Source organism: Micromys minutus, assembly GCF_963924665.1.
Source record: "Micromys minutus genome assembly, chromosome: 7".
NCBI lineage: Eukaryota > Metazoa > Chordata > Mammalia > Rodentia > Muridae > Micromys > Micromys minutus.
Window position 1 is genome coordinate 72,825,628 of NC_137976.1, and position 15,987 is coordinate 72,841,614.

General features: G+C 43.4%; 1 protein-coding gene across 1 annotated transcript in view; it reads right to left on the bottom strand.

The window, feature by feature from the left end:
* The window catches only part of PI4KA (phosphatidylinositol 4-kinase alpha), a gene marked incomplete at its 5' end in the record, with an annotated part of 118,694 nt that overhangs the window by 68,992 nt on the left and 33,715 nt on the right, over positions 1-15,987 (bottom strand). The window contains 10 exons of the mRNA XM_080918640.1: positions 133-236; positions 1,373-1,556; positions 2,043-2,138; positions 3,143-3,275; positions 4,545-4,674; positions 5,270-5,370; positions 5,841-6,032; positions 7,581-7,677; positions 11,032-11,097; positions 14,019-14,167. Of these exons, the coding sequence (XP_080774766.1) occupies positions 133-236; positions 1,373-1,556; positions 2,043-2,138; positions 3,143-3,275; positions 4,545-4,674; positions 5,270-5,370; positions 5,841-6,032; positions 7,581-7,677; positions 11,032-11,097; positions 14,019-14,167 (1,252 nt within the window). The remainder of the gene's footprint in view (positions 1-132; positions 237-1,372; positions 1,557-2,042; positions 2,139-3,142; positions 3,276-4,544; positions 4,675-5,269; positions 5,371-5,840; positions 6,033-7,580; positions 7,678-11,031; positions 11,098-14,018; positions 14,168-15,987) is intronic.

Genomic DNA, 15,987 nt, shown 5'->3' on the forward strand with positions numbered 1-15,987 from the left:
CATGTGTGAATTTTCACACACTGCCTTATATGTACTTTGGTTCTTCTGTAAGAAGACAAGAGACAAATTCTCAAAGTTCCCTCAGAGTTAAATGCTGTCAAGATCTAAAGCAACAAGGTACAGAAGAATTACCTGTAGCCATGGTCTTTGTAGTCTTTGGTGGCCGAATAGACAACTGAACTGGCCTTCACACTTATTTGCTGGAAGAGATTCCACACTTCCTGATAAATGTATTGCTGAAAGAGAGCAAGAGATACTGCCACCAAGAGGCCACTCCTAGATAGAGAAGGCCCTTCTTGTCATCACCCAGGGAGAAAGCTAACCAGAGACTGTGCAGGGCACACACAAAGGTGTGTGTGTGTGTAAGTACCATAGTAGTCAGAGGAACAATTGTAGGAGCTGCTTTTCTCCTTCCATCTCTCAGGTTCAGGGACCAAACTCAAGTCACTGGGCTTGTCAGCAAGTTTCTTCACCCACTAAGTCATCTTTGCCAGCCATGTTTACTTTATTGACTGATTGATTTATATACAGGGTCTCACCATACAGAACAGGCTGGCTTTGAACTCACAGAGATCCTCCTGTTTCTGGTTCCCAAGTACTGGATTAAAGGTGTGTACACCATGCCCAGCCTATTTATTTTATTGTTTTATTTTAAGATTATTGTTTTTTTTTTTGTTTTGTTTTGTTTTTTTTTTGAGACAGAGTTTCTCTGTATAGTCCTGGCTGTCCCCAGAACTTGCTTTGTAGATCAGACTGGACTCAAACTCACAGAGATATGCTTGCCTCTGCCTACCAAGTGCTGGGATTAAAGCTGTGCACCACCATGTATGGCTTTATGACTCTATTTTAAATTATGTGGATATGTGAGTACCTTTATACGTCAGAAGACAGCATCAGACCTCCTAGAGTTGAAGCCACAGGAGGTCCTGATTCACCTGATGTGGGAGCTTAGAGCTGAACTTGGACCTTCCACAAGGGCAATATGTGCTTCTAACCACTGAGCAACATTTTCAGCCCTGTTTTTTGGAGATAGGATCTTATATAAAGGAAAGAATGGGTTTGAACTCCCAATCCTTTGGCATCTACTTCTCAGATACTGGGACTACAGGCATGTGTCATGGAGTTCTGCTAAGGATCCATTTCTAGAAGCAGTCTTCATTTAGACCTGACTTTATGCAGCTACACTGATAAGAAATTAGCTGGATTTCTTTTCCTAAGACCCATAAAACCACTGATTACATTATTCTCACCATACAGTGCTGAAATCATTGTGAGAATTTAGGTCGGTTTTACGGTATGTGACTAGTACAATTTTATACTCCTTATAATCAAAGGTTTCCGGCTCTAGCCTTTCTGCAGGGCTCTTCCTTACATTTCCAGTGATAACCAGGCAGCCCAGCTGGTCGATGATCAGCACGTCAAGGGGTGACGGGGGTTGGCAAAATTTCTGCTGCAGAATCTGAAGAATTGGCTCCATGACCTTTGGGGTGTCCCTCAGAGCCACTGCAATGTGTCCCAAGGCACGAATGGTATGGTCAGGAATCAAGTGAGCATCCCTATAGGAGGAAAAAAAAAGGGGGTTTAAAAAAAGCTCTGAGTGTCCAGAGTGGTGGCACATGCTTTAATCCTAGCACTCGAGGGGTGGGGGCAGGGGAATCTCTGAATTCAAGTCCAGTCTGGTCTACATAGTGGGTTCTAGGACAGCCTGGGCTATTCAGAGAAACCCTGTCTCAGGGTAAATGATAAACAAAAAAACAAAATAAAAAAACCCAAAAAGAAAAAAGAAAAGCTCTGAGGCAGGCAGTGAATTTCCAAAAAGTGTATTTCTCCACCTTCTGGAAGGAGCCACTCCGAAGGAGCCACTGTGGTCTCCTACCACATTCAGAGCCGAAGAACCGGACTGTAACTCCATCACTGTCGTCCAAGACTAACTCTGAGCCCTCAGCAGACCACGTGGCTACACTGTGAGCAGGGAAGAGGCAGCACACACGCACACATGACACACACACACAAGAGTCTACTTCCCAAGTCCAGACACTTACTTGTCGCTCTCCTGGGAGATGTAGAGCCGGTTGGAGAGGCTGGCCAGGAAGGCCTCCACGATCACAGGGTCCACGGTGAGGCCGGCCTTCAGGCACCTGTGCAGCAGAGAACCCACATGATACTTGTTAAGATGGTGGCCAGCTTTGTCTTCTGCTCACTCTGTTCCTTGCTGAGCTCTGTAACACTTTAAATAGCAGCTCTGAAGTTTCTACTCCAGAAATCTGAATGAAATCATTCCAAAAAACAAATTTGAAGATTTATAGCAGATTTGCCCACTTGGTAATATCTCTTCTGGAAACACTAACTTAAATCACTTAGCCTATTTGGAAGAAACAGCTTTCTCCAGAATAAAGTATCCTGGGTAGTAACAATTTCACTCTTCCTTTATTGACTGACTCAGGACAGACAGGCCCAGATAGCTGAGGACATTATGTATCAAGCCTCTCCCCATGAACTCCAGGGCCTTACACATGCAAAGTGCTTCACCATTAAGCTGAACCCTTACTCCCTACCAAGCATCTCTTACTAAGGAGAAAATGCTCGTGCTACAGAGAAAAATGGAAAAATTCAGAAGCCCCTAAAAACCACAGAATCTTCTTTCTCAGGTGTGTCGTACAGCCACATCTATTTGGCTCTTAAGGCATGTTGAGCTACTGTCTCAATTTGCTTTTTGAGAACAAGAGGCCAGAATTCCAAAGGGGGCACACACAAAAAGCATTTGGCTTTTAAATTGGCAAAACAAGAGCATAAAGCAAAAGTCTCCACAGCAAAGAAACTTAATCTTATTTAAAACAACAACAAAAAACCCCTGCCTTACATCAAATATTATACAGAAATAATATAATTACATGTTGCTTCAGAAGATGGGTTATGGATCAATCCTTTTTAATATATCACTAATTTTCTTGAATAAATATTTTGATTTTTTTTTCTGACCAAGAAAATAAGACAACTTTGTCTAAAACAAAAACAAACAAAAACCTCCTCTTTTTATAAATATACAATATAGAAACAAGCTTTAAATGAAAGGGATAAATCCACTCCTTTTATATCAGTCCAGTACACCCGACCCCCAGAGGCTTTCTTCAACAGAGCTCACCTGCAGATGTTGTCAATGGCGATGTCCCTGAGCTGCTCATACATGGATGGCTGGTTCTTCTTGCCCGGCAGGACATTCAGAGTTGACTCAGAATGCTCATTGGTGACACTAATTTTTATATCACTGCCAGCAACTAAAAGCAAAAGTTCAAACTTGTGTCTGACTCAAACTTTACTTTCTTTCCCTTCTCTGTGCACAACTGAGATGACAAGATAGTCAGCTTTAGCTTGCAGAAGCAAGGACTCAAAACCATCTGACCTAGTATCTTACCCTACCCACGGGCTTGCTTTTCCCTCCTCCCTCCCACCATCCCTTCCCTGGCCTGCTTGGATCTTACTATGTAGAACCAGGCTTGCCTCCTTAAAGACATGCACCACCACTCCTGGCTAACTGACCAGACCAAACGTTTTAGAATCATCAGCCCGAGACCAACAGGAAGGTGAAGGGACATGTTTAAATAAAAGGACAGCGGGTTATAAAGTGTTAACTGGTAACTCAGCAATTTCTTAATGAACCATTTTTTTAAAAATGACAAACTCAGGTGTGGTGGTGCACATCTTTAATCCCAGGACTCCAGAGGCAGAGGCAAGCAGATGTCTGTAAATTTGAGGCCAGCCAGTGTTATGTAGAGAGACCCTGTATCAAACAACAACAACAATAATAACTGACAAATAGGGGGCTGGAGAGATAGCTCAGTGGTTAAGAGCACTGATGCTCTTCCAGAGGTCCTGAGTTCAATTCCCAGCAACCACATGATGGCTCACAACCATCTGTAATGGGATCTGATGCCCTCTTCTGGTGTGTCTGAAGACAGCCACAGTGTACTTATATATAATGAATAAATAAATCTTAAAAAATAAAACTAACTGACAAATGTGAACATGAATGTAGCTCTAGTGCTCAGTGAGGTGCAGCCCTTTCCTAAGAGGTGCCCTCACAATGTGCACAGAGCAGGCAAGGGTATGTGGTTGTGGGTGGTAGTGCATTTGACAGAAGCCTGGGAGATACAAAGTCCAACCTTAAATATCTACACTGTTCCTTAACTAAGTTATAATGACTGATTCAAAAAATAGTTCCCTAAGCTAGAAAGCATTACAACTATAAATCAAGAGCGTTTTTCTTTTTGTTTGCATGTCTTTATTTTCTCAAGAGAAAATTCCAAAACCAAACCAAACCAAACAAGCAACCTAACCAACAAAACAAAAACAAAACAAATGATTACATGGGGCCTTCTGTGGGAGGCAGAGAAAGGCCTGAAACCTTGGGAGTGAGAAAGGAAAGACAGAAGGAAAGATGCAGAGGAAAAGGAATGGGCGCAGATCCGTGCAGGTATAGAACTCAAATAGTTACAATTCCTCTCTCAGGACACAGAGGCCCTAAATGCCGAAGATGAGAGTCTTACCTGTGTGGTACTGACTGTGGTACTTATAGAGCTTCACCAGCACTGGGGATGGAATTACCAGAAAGTCTCTCAAAGATGGCGTCACTGAGTGGACCACCACTGGGAACCTTTCACATAGGCGGCCCAGACCCTGCAACACAACATCAAGTCAACATCACACTGTCTGAAAAGGACCGTCTACAAGGCCCGGGATGCTTAACCCTTCTGATGTCCAAGTCTCACCATAACGTCCCAAGTAGTCATGGTACTGATTCTTCATCAGTCAAGGCCACACACACACACACACACACACACACACACACACACACACACACACACACACACGCACACAGTACAAAGTAGGCTGTTAAGCAATGGCAGGTGAGGGGGTCAATGGACCTATACCAGGGAGGGAGCCTTAGTCCTGAAGAACTAAGCACTTTAAGAAGGGCATCTTTCTGTGAGGTGCTGTGGTGTGTGTCAACTCACCTGCTGGCCTTGATTGGATGCAAGGCTGTCTCATATCAGGGAGGACCCCAAGTCCCCTTTAAGGCATGTAGCTAATGGACACCACTTGCCCTATATGGAGCAGCTTATACTTAGTTCACAGCAATCTCTACTGAGACGTTGTAAAGAAGAACTTGTCTCTTGTTAGATACTGGAGAATCAATTACAGCCTGAGCAAAAACAAGGCAAGGGCACCCTGTGAATGGGAAGTGAGTGTCCGAAGTCTCATCGAGACTGACCTGTAGGCAGCAGATCAGCAAGGGCAAATGGGCAATGATGACCTTGCTGGATGTCTTAGACTGTAGCTTTTCAGACAGCTTGATGCACAGGTTTTCTGCACCTTAATTTGAGAAGCAGACACAAATGAGCACCAAACCCTAACATTCAGAAAATATGCTCTTATACACGAATCACAGGACTCAGTTAAGTCCCACAAAAATGCCTGTTGCAGGTATTAACAGTGACAGGTAGCACCAGGAGCTCTGAAGCAGGAACCTACACGACGTGTGCCTACCATATTTTCTCTGCTGGCAGGGAACCCTTTGTCTCAGTGTTCTGCTCTGCAAGAATGTTTCCCAGACTCCCCCACCACTGGACCAGCCTCTCACCCTCCAGAGAAAATTCTAAAGTACCATCAAAAAAACAGCAGAAAGAATGCACAGGGTCAGTGGCCTTGGGTTTCCCCTTCTTCCCACGTCCACTGCTCTACACTGCAGGATGGAACCTCAAATGCCTGGGCCAAGAGTTCTAGAAGTTACTTTGGGAAGCACCTAGGGCTCACAGGATGTAGGAAGGTACCTTGGTACTCACCCTGCTCATCCTTCACAGCCCACACCATGAGGTCCACACAGGCAGCATTTGCTTGGCAGCGCAGTTTGAGTGGGCTCATCTCACTGTGGATCCTGTCTGCATCATGCAGAATCTTTTGGAGCTCCCCTTGGCTCATGTTGAACTGCTCCAACACAAAATCATGGATCTCTTTCACAAAGGAAGTGGGTAGGTCTGCAGGAAAGAAAGTTTGGGATGGGATGAGGGACAGTCACAGATGGAAAGAGCCGTACAACACAGCAGCAGCTGCCAACGGCAAAGGATATTCCCCCTCAACAAAACCAAAGATGACCCCTGAAGCTGGCTATGATGGCTCTAAGAATGCCTGGAGGGCAGGCATGAACAGGCTTTGCCACAGTTCCCCAAAAGCATATACTTTGGCAGTCAGAGAAAAAGAGTTTTCCTGGGAAGTCAGACCCAGGCTTTTGGGTTTTGGTTTGGTTTTGGTGGCATTAGAGATCAATCCAGGTGCCTACACTTGTGACTACAAGTGCTCTACCACTGAGCTATACCCTAAGCCTACAGCACTGTCTTTTACACAGTCAAAAACTGAACTGCAAACACATGAAATACCTGAAAGGGTAGGTATCATCAAATGGGATCATTCAGTTGACAACAGGAAATACTTAATGATATATTGTCTAACAGTGACCAGCTATAAGACAACAGAAGAATGGTTTGTTACAACTAGAAGCTAATTCCATGGGTGTCTGGAGTATTCAAAGATTAGAGACGTTCCAAATTCCCATCCTTAGACTTGAAGACTTTAACTAGCTGAGGTTGAGGACTCTAGGACATCAGCTGGGGTGGCCATCCCTGAGTGACTCCTTAGTAAACCCAAACCTCTGCTGCTGGGGTCCCTAGAAGACTGTTTCTCACTAGCTCTCTTAATTCTTTAGATTGGAACTAGTTAACTAAATTATAGTGTATCTATATCTTGGAATACTACGTAGTCATCAAAACATTTAAGAGGAACATGTAATGCTATGAAGAAACAGCATGGGAAAAACATACGAGACATCAGGAGGAAATGGGAGGAAATTTCTGAGTGTACATGAAAAATTATTAAGATAACTCTGAGTTAAAAGAAACAAGGCAAATACCTTTTTTCTAGAATACGTAAATTCAATATGTAAAACTATATGTACAGGGGGCTGGAGAGATGATGGCTCAGAGGTTAAGAGCACTGACTGCTCTTTCAGAGGTCAATTCCCAGCAACTACATGGTGGCTCACAACCATCTGTAATGAAATTTGGTGCCCTCTTCTGGTGGTCTGAAGAGCTACAGTATACTCATATAAATAGTTAATACAAAATTTTTTGAAACTTTCTTTTAAAAAACTATATGTACAATGATACTAGGTGTATAGGAAAACATATTAGGAAATAAACCCAACTCTTAGCTATCATTTAAAGTATTAACATCGAGGACAGATTTTTTTAAAAGAATTTCCTTATTTCTTCTAAATTCCGTCATGTGGTCATGGTGCTCACGTCTGGTTTTTTATTTTTTGAGATAAGAGTGCTCTTAGCCCAGGCTTGTCTCAAACTCCTGGACTCAGACCATCTTTCCAGGGAGCTAGGCTTACACTCATAAGCCACATCAACCAGCTGGCTTCCACACATGAATTTTAAGTGGGCATCAACAGACTTCAAGTGCCAGCCTGTAAGGATGGCCAGGGAGCCCATCCTCTGCTTACACCCATACCCACCACCCCTTACCTTTCATGTAGTACAGAGTATCTCGAAGCATCTTGAACATGGTCAGGTAGAGGGGGTCACTGAAGGTTGTATAGTACAGCTCAGCACTGGGATTGGCCTGCAGAGGACAGAGGCACATGGCTACAGACCAGAAACTCTTTGACCTGCCTTTGGTTCTGCACAGAGGCCAAGCATCAGCTGTATTCTACTAGAATCTTTGCAATCTGAACTGAGCACCTACTTACACATACACATACACTTTAATTACTCCATCTTCTTTAGTAAAAGGCAGTATACAGGAGGTCTGTGCACTACCCTGGTGTCTATAGGTAGAATTATACAGAACCATAAAACAACAAAAACCCCTGACTATTTACTGCCTTTGGCCTGACAAGGGAAATGAAGGGAGTGAAAGGCATGCATTGGACCACCAGACCAGAGGGAACCCAACACTTCCCACAATCTATGAAGAAAGACACTACAGCCAGGGTACTTTCAAATTCAGCCCTACATTTTATAATTAAAATTAGATTTGAATCATTCTTTACCAATCTAATTGTAGTACTGGCAAAGAAGAACCCTCAAGACAAAGTCTAATGAGTGAAGATGCAGCCCTCAATGTTGAGTTCTGCCTGCCCCACCTCCAACCCAGCATCGCTGCAGACATTTTGTTCCATGCCCACCAGCTATTTCATACTGTTGCTGTAATATGCCTGCCAGTCACTGACACAGAAAAACAATTTGACACAGAGCAGGGTCATACTGATTGTATATCCTATTATGTTCTGTATTTGGTTTGTTAATCATAAGAAATTCTACAGGGCTTTATGTAGGATAATATGAGCTGTTATGTCTAAAATGGCTTGAGTCAGAGCTGACCACTGGGCAACACTTCCTGCACCTGTATATAAGCTCGTTGTGGTTCTTTTCTTTATAAGCCTGCCCTGAGAACAGACTGGTACCACATTTAGGTTTCCAAGTACTTTCTGTGGTCCTGACTGATCAGTCATGGGGTGTGTGTTCAATAACTATTCTTGCTTAATTGAGATCAATGTTCATGTGGTTGGTGTGGCTATTCCTGAACCCCAACATGCAACGTCTGGATATTATCAGCTGAAAGGGGTGGAGAGTCCTATGGAGAACAAAGAATGGGGAGGAAGGTATGAACTCGCAGGATGGTATCAGGACAGCACTGACAGGAGCTATGGTCTCTGGACCCTGGCCACCCCTCGGCAGTCCTTACAGCACCCTGGCAGGCAGAGGGGAGGAAATAGGATGGGCAGACTTGAAGCAGTCAAGATCTGCGGAGTGTCCTTAGAGTCATCATGCCGCACATCGTGGGCAGCCGCAACCCTCACCAGCTTCACCCAATGTCCTCTAGGCCTATAAGCTACAGTTTGCTATCTGCAAATGTATAGTATGTTTTGTATTTAAGGTCAACATCTAAAACTCCTCTTTTCTGAGGGGGAGTGTTTGAAGCAGGGTCTTACTGTGTAGCTCTAGCTGTCCTGAAACTAATTATTTTAGCCAGGCTGGCCTCAAACTTAAAGAGATCTGACTGTTTCTGCCTCCTGAATCAACACATCCAGCCATTTAAGACTTTTTCTCATGTTTGTTGGAACGAAACTATTTCTTCAAGTAGATATTTATCATAAAATCCAACATTGATAGCTGGATGATGGTGGTGGCACATGCCTTTAATCCCAACACTCTGTAAGAAGCAGGTGGATCTCTGAGTTCAGGACCAGCCTGGTCTACAGAGTGAGTTCCAGGACAGCCAGTACCACACCAAGAAACTCTGTCTTGAAAAACAAAAAACAAAACAAAACAAATTGTTAACAAAGAAAGCTACCAGAATCACCCTGGTTCACTCGCAGGAGAAAGGGTCTTAGGATGCATAGTACCAATTTCCTCTATCAAGGGGCTGAACAGAAGGGTCCATGGTTAAGGGCACTTATTGCTTTTCTAAGAAGATCTGAGTTCAATTCCTAGCACCTTCATGGTAAATCACAACTGTCTGTAATTCCAGTTCCAGGGAAATCCAATGACTTCTCTTGGCTTCCATAGGCATCAGGTATGTATATAGTACATGGACAGACATGCAGTTAAAACATTCACACATTAAAAAAAAGATAAGCCCTAAAGAAATCTCCAGAAAGTCACAACTCTTCCTTAGGACCCATATGACTTCACTACAAGTCGCATGTAAACCAAACAAGTCTCTAGACAGTGGTTCTCAACCTGTGGGTCATGACCCCTTTGAAGGTCATAAGTCAGATGTCCTTCCTATCAGACGTCTACATCACAACTCATAACAGTAGCAAATTTACAGTTATGATGTAGCAACCAAAAAAGTTTTATGTCTGGGGGGTCACCACAACACGAAGAACTGTTTTAAAGAGTCACAGCATCAGGAAGGTTGAGAACCATTGTACAAGACGTTAGCCTGCCCGGTATTCAAGCCTCAGCTTCCTGGCATGTCCTCAGCCATATATGACTATATACTGACAAAAAAAATGGGGTTGGAGAGATGATTCAGTGGTTAATACTGATTGCTATTCCAGAGGGCCAGGGTTTAATTCCCAGAATCCACATGGCAGCTCACACTGAAGTGTGAAGATCTGTAGAAAAGCACCAGATTGTAACTTGGAATTATGGGAATGTCTGCTGATGGCAAGTGTAGAGCAGAAGGGACAGTTCAAAGTTACTGAAGATCCTGGGGGCTTCCTTCTACCTCATACTTTACCCCGGGGGTTCCCCAGTCTGTCATGTCACCATCAGAAGGGGTGAGACGCACCAGTTTTAGTAAGGAACCTGGGACTAGAGCAAAGATTCGAAAACACACACACAAACACACACACACACACACACACACACACACACACACACACACACACACGCACGCACACAGAGAGACTAGAGAGAGCACAATAATATCACTCTAATGCATGTCCACTGAGACTCTGAAACTTCCCAGAACCCAGAGGTAATAGCTGAATAATTACATCTGTAGGCCTTGGCCCCAAAAACATTTTTTAAAAAGTCCCTCAGCTATTTACCACATACACTTAAAAGTCAGGGTTTGCATGTCCCTGTAAGTACACCTGGCAGCTTAAAGAAGCAGCTTCGGAAGTACCAGGGAGCAAGGAATATAAAATCCAGATCCAGGCGGACTCCAAGCTTCTTAAGTGTATGACGTGCACATCAGTTAACCTGAACCTTTCAGTCGTGGAGTGGAGACATGATCACCAGTCAGAGGCACTGTGTCATGATGTAATTAAAAGAGCCAGACATAGGTAGGCAAGTGTGTGTGTGTGTGTGTGTGTGTGTGTGTGTTGGAACTAAGGTGAAAATAAACTAAGCCTCACTACAAACTATCCTTCGCTCTAACCCTCATGTGAACAATTCCTGCTTTCTCTTTGCAGACGCCAGTCAGGCTCATTTCATGGTAATGTCCTCAGAAGGTACGTACCTCCACCACACTGGCTACAATTTCATCTAAGGATTTGAGAACAGGCTCCTCAACAACCTTCTTTACCTGTAAGGGAAACAAAAACTGCATGAAGCAAATGACACAAAGAAGACACGGATGCCAGCTTCTGCCCAGTGACAAAGATGCTGGGAGATAAAACCCACAGTAAAGCTGAGGTGGGTGAGGCTCAACGGAAAGGAACATGCTTAGCGTGCCCAAGACGCTGGGTGCCAAGAAAAAAGCCAGGGGCTGAAAGATGGTTTAGTGGTTGAGAGCATGTGGTTCTTGCAGGGGAGGATCCAGGTTTTGCTCACAGCACCACATGCTGACTCACGACTGCCTATACCTCTCGATTGAGGGATCTGGTGCCACCCTCTGACTTCCATGGATTCACACACGTGGAGCACATATATACATGTAGATAAAGCATTTGCACACACAAAATAAAGTAAATAAATCTAAAACAAATTTAAGACCAAAATGAAAGAAAGAACCCAATAGATCTGTATAGATAATGTGCTGGAAAGTGGAACAGCACCACGCCACACGCACTCTGTGTCCTCACTACCCTGGCGTTGTTTGGGACTTTCTTATGAGTGATAAAATAAAGGAAGTGACTGACAAACTCCCTGGAAGTGGCAGCGTTAGATTCCTCTTTTTTCCTATCTTGACTTTTGAAGGGTTTCTTTGTGTAGCTTTGGCTTGCTCCCTCTCCCTCTCTGAAGCAGGGTTTTACTATGTAGCTCTGACTGGTCTCAAACTGATAAACATTCTCCTATTTCTATCGCTGGGATTAAAGGTATGCATCATCACATCCAACCTCATTTCAGTTTTTGCTTTTGGGACAGGGTCTCACTCTATATCCCCAGCTGGCCTGGACCTCACTGCAATCTTCCTGCTAAAGACCCACGCAAACAATGGCACCGAAACTATCTGTGGTATCACCTCAAAGGCTGCCCAAAGAAACTCAAGTTAGAAAAGCTTGGGTTTTATATTAACACAGCAAAGAAAGCACTGTTTAGTGGCGTCTAAGTGCTTGGACTGAGCCTGACCCTGCTCTGGGTCTGCATATTCTTGATGTACTCAACTCCTGTCTCTTCTGAATGGAAATGTAGGATGTCTCTCCTATACACTCAGTGTAAGAATTAAAGGAAAACCACTACAGAATGTATTGTGAGTGAATAGTTCAAAGTCGTCATGTTCAGTGGAGTATAGCTGTGCCCTCCCCTCAAAAGACCAGGCCAGATGGACTTGCTAACAGTTCCCAGCCCCCCCTCCCACAGGCTTGGAGTAGGACACATATTCCCTAGAGTCCTTGCTGATCCTGGCACACTGAAATGCTGCACATGGCCTAGGGAAAGGGTAGAGCATGTAGAAACTGGGAAAGCCTGTGGGGCGGGGAGCCCTTATGGGTCTTGGGGTAAAGCTCGCCAGGTGTAGTGGGTTGGGGGCAGTGTTCATAACCCTGTTTGGATACCCTAACTCCTCATCTAGGTGCTGTTAGGACACCCAATAAAGTCACTATTTCCTAGAGTAGACTTTAGCAAAATTCTGCTTCAGTGTGTCCTTGGAGCCTGGGGAAGAGGGGCAGATACTGCTGGGCATCTCCCTTAGGGAAGGAATTTTACTCTCCTTCCTTCCGTAATTTGCCAGTTCATTACATCTATTTATTTGGAAATAATGGTACACACTGAGTACCCCATACGAAAAATCTGAAATCCCAAATGTTCCTAAATCCAAACTATTTTTATGACAGTATGTTGCCCCAAGTGGTAAATTCCACATCGGACAAAATTATTCAAGGCATTGCATAAGCCAGGCATGTGGTACCAGGCACTCCAAAAGTCATGATGTAAGGATTTCTTGAGCTCAGATTTGACTTTGGTCTTGGCAACAGAGCAAGCCTATTTCAAATAAAAAATAAATAAACACATATATAACCTTCAATATATGTAAGAAACATGGATATGAAGAACAAAAGAATTTCATGCTTAAATTTGGGGTTCATCCTAAAATACTCATCACACGTATGCAAAGTTAAAAAAAAAAAACCTGTAAATGACCTCAAAATCCTAAATGTTTCTGGTACCAAGTATTCTGGATAAGAGATATTCAACATATATTCTACGCCTTTCTTGTTAAAAAGGGAAAGAAAAAAAACTAGAGGCACCTGCTGGGCCTAAGGGCACAGATCTATAATCCTAGTCACCTGGGAGGATGAAACAAGGCCTACCTGGGTTGTTGTTTGTTTCTTTTGTTTTTAGGTTAAAAATTACATCATTTTATTTTTTTATGCTACAGTAATACAATATTTCTAGGCATACAAAGGATACAAAAATGAAAATTCTTTTATTATTGGAATGAAAAGGTTGTGAGCAGAATTTTATTAAACCTGGGATTGTTGGAAAAGCACACATATTTTTCTTGAATCTGTCATCAAAACTGTTTGCTATTTCAAAAAAAAGCCTCATATAGAAAGTATGTGCTGGGGATAAGACTATTTGCAAGTTGTCTATTAATGTAATAATGTGTTTTGCACACTAAACTGAAAATTTTACAAGACTGCTTTTTAAAGAGACTTAACAGAACACTGGTCCTGAGGCTCTGCAAATCTGGACTAAGGGACCTGAAAAAGGGGCAGTCCTCACTCCTCCTCATTCAACTCTGCCAAGTGGCCACATCTGCATGGAGGACTAGGCATGCATGCCACTGTCACCCATCCACGGGCTGCCTGGGTTTTCACTGGTTTGTTTTGAAGGTTGAAATATAGCTCAACGAGGCCCCGATTCAATCTCTGAGAAATAATGTTTACCAGGGATAGTAATGCATGCCATCTTAACCCTTGGGAGGTACACACAGGAAGGTTGTAAGTTCAAGGCCAGCAAGGGTTACACAGCTCACAAAAAACTAACAGGCAACAATAGAAGCAACAAGCCTTCCTCTGACTGGCTTTCCTTTGGTCTGTTTACCCATCAGAGATTGCTCACCAAGTTTAAGAGTTCCCGGAGCATTTCCAGTGGAATATAGAACTCCTTATAGGTAATACCATTGAACAGAGGAGAGACAGAGAAACTGGAGCTGATGGTAGAGAAGTAGTATTCGGGCTCCAAGGCAGTCCCATCAGGCAGGCAAGATGCTGTCAGGAGAAAGACAAAACGAAACATAGAAAGACCAGATCAGTGTGTACATTTTGTTTTTGTTGGTATTGATATTTTATCCCCGGTGTCTATGAGCTCACAGCTTCTCTTGCTTTAGCCATCGAGTGCTGGGAAATTCCAGAGTGTGAGTACAGGAGTGTTTCCACGGCACTGCTTGTCTGTGAGGAGGAAGGCCTATGGCAGCTCCTGTTTTGAGGGTACAGTCCTTCACAGTGGTGAAAGCAGGGCACTGGGGGCTGCTTGGTCACATCAGGGTGAGGCAGGATGTCTAAAGCTTTCCTTATACTTATAGTTTTAAAGATCTGCGTGTACATGTCTCCTTGCATGTGCACATGGGTACGGGTGCCTGTGGAGGCCAGAAGAGAGCATCTGATCCGTCAGAGCTAGAGTCACAGGTGGCTGTGAGCCAGCCAGTGTGGATCATGAGAACTGAATTCATGTCCTCTGATAGGACCACTGAATCATCCATTTTCTTGCCCTGTTTTGAAATTAAGAAATAATGGCCAGACCACCAATCCCTAAGGGGCAAGAAGCCTCAAATCAAAAGCTCAGATATCCTATTTTTTTTTTTTTTTTTTAGCCCAGACAATAAAACTTAATCTGGGATGTTGCGAAATAGAAATAATTGTGTGAGCCATACAGAGAAAGGCAAGTCCTGCTTGAGTCCATTTCTACAGAACTCTTAGAGAGTTCGTATCACAGAGAGAAAAATGGGTTGCCAAGAACTAGGTTGGAGAAAATGGGGCCTTGTGGTTTCATAAGATAAGAGTCCTGGATGTGGGTGGTGGTGAAGGTGTACAGTATTGAGAACATACTTCACACCACTTAACTGTCATTTCCAAAACACTTCAGATGGAAGCCACAAGTTAAGTGGTGGAACACACCTTTAAATCCCAAAACTGGGGAGGCTAAGGCGGAAGGATTTAGAGTTTGAGGCCAGCCTGTACCATATAACAATCTCCAGGCAAGCCTGGACAACACGGCAAGACCTTATCTAAAAAAATAAAATAAAATTATGTATGTGTGTGTGTTTGTGTGCATGTGTGTGTACTTGTGTGTGTGTGTGTGTGCTCCCAACACTTGGAAGGCATCACCATCCTGAGTTGAATGAAACACTAAAGTAATTAAATAAAAAAATATAAAAAGAGGTCAACAAAGAAAAATAAGAGAAATTTTTCAAAATAAACTGAGCACCTATCACCAGTGTATTAATAGGGAACCAATCTCCTAGATCCTAGCCTTAGGAACTACTTAGTTGTTTTACATGCCAGACAATAGCAAAACAGGGGTAACCTTTGGTCTGGCTCTAACCGGCACCTCATTTTCAACAGTCTCTGTCATCTCAACACTAGGTAGTACTCTGAACTCAGGTTTATATCAGCTTGGCTTTGGAGTTACAGACATTTAAAGACAGGGACTCATGGGGACAGGAAAATGAGCTGTCTGTAATTGCCACTGTTCAGAAGTGACCTATGATAAACTTACTTTACTTATCAAGATAAAATTAAATGAGTACTTCTTTGGGCTTTTGGTCCTGCTCCGGCTTGGGGCTTGTGGTGTCTTGAATGAGAATGGCCTCCATAGGCTCACAGATTTGAACTCCTGGTCCCCAGTTGGTAGAACTGATCGGGAAGGATTAGAAAGCACGTTATCACTGGGAGTTGACTTTGAGGTTTCAAAAGGCCACATCAGGCCCAGTCTCTCCTTTTTTCTCTGTGTCTCTCTCTACCTTCTACTTTTTCAGATCAGGATGTAAGCTCTCAGCTACTGTTCTACCATAATGCCTGGCTGCCTATCT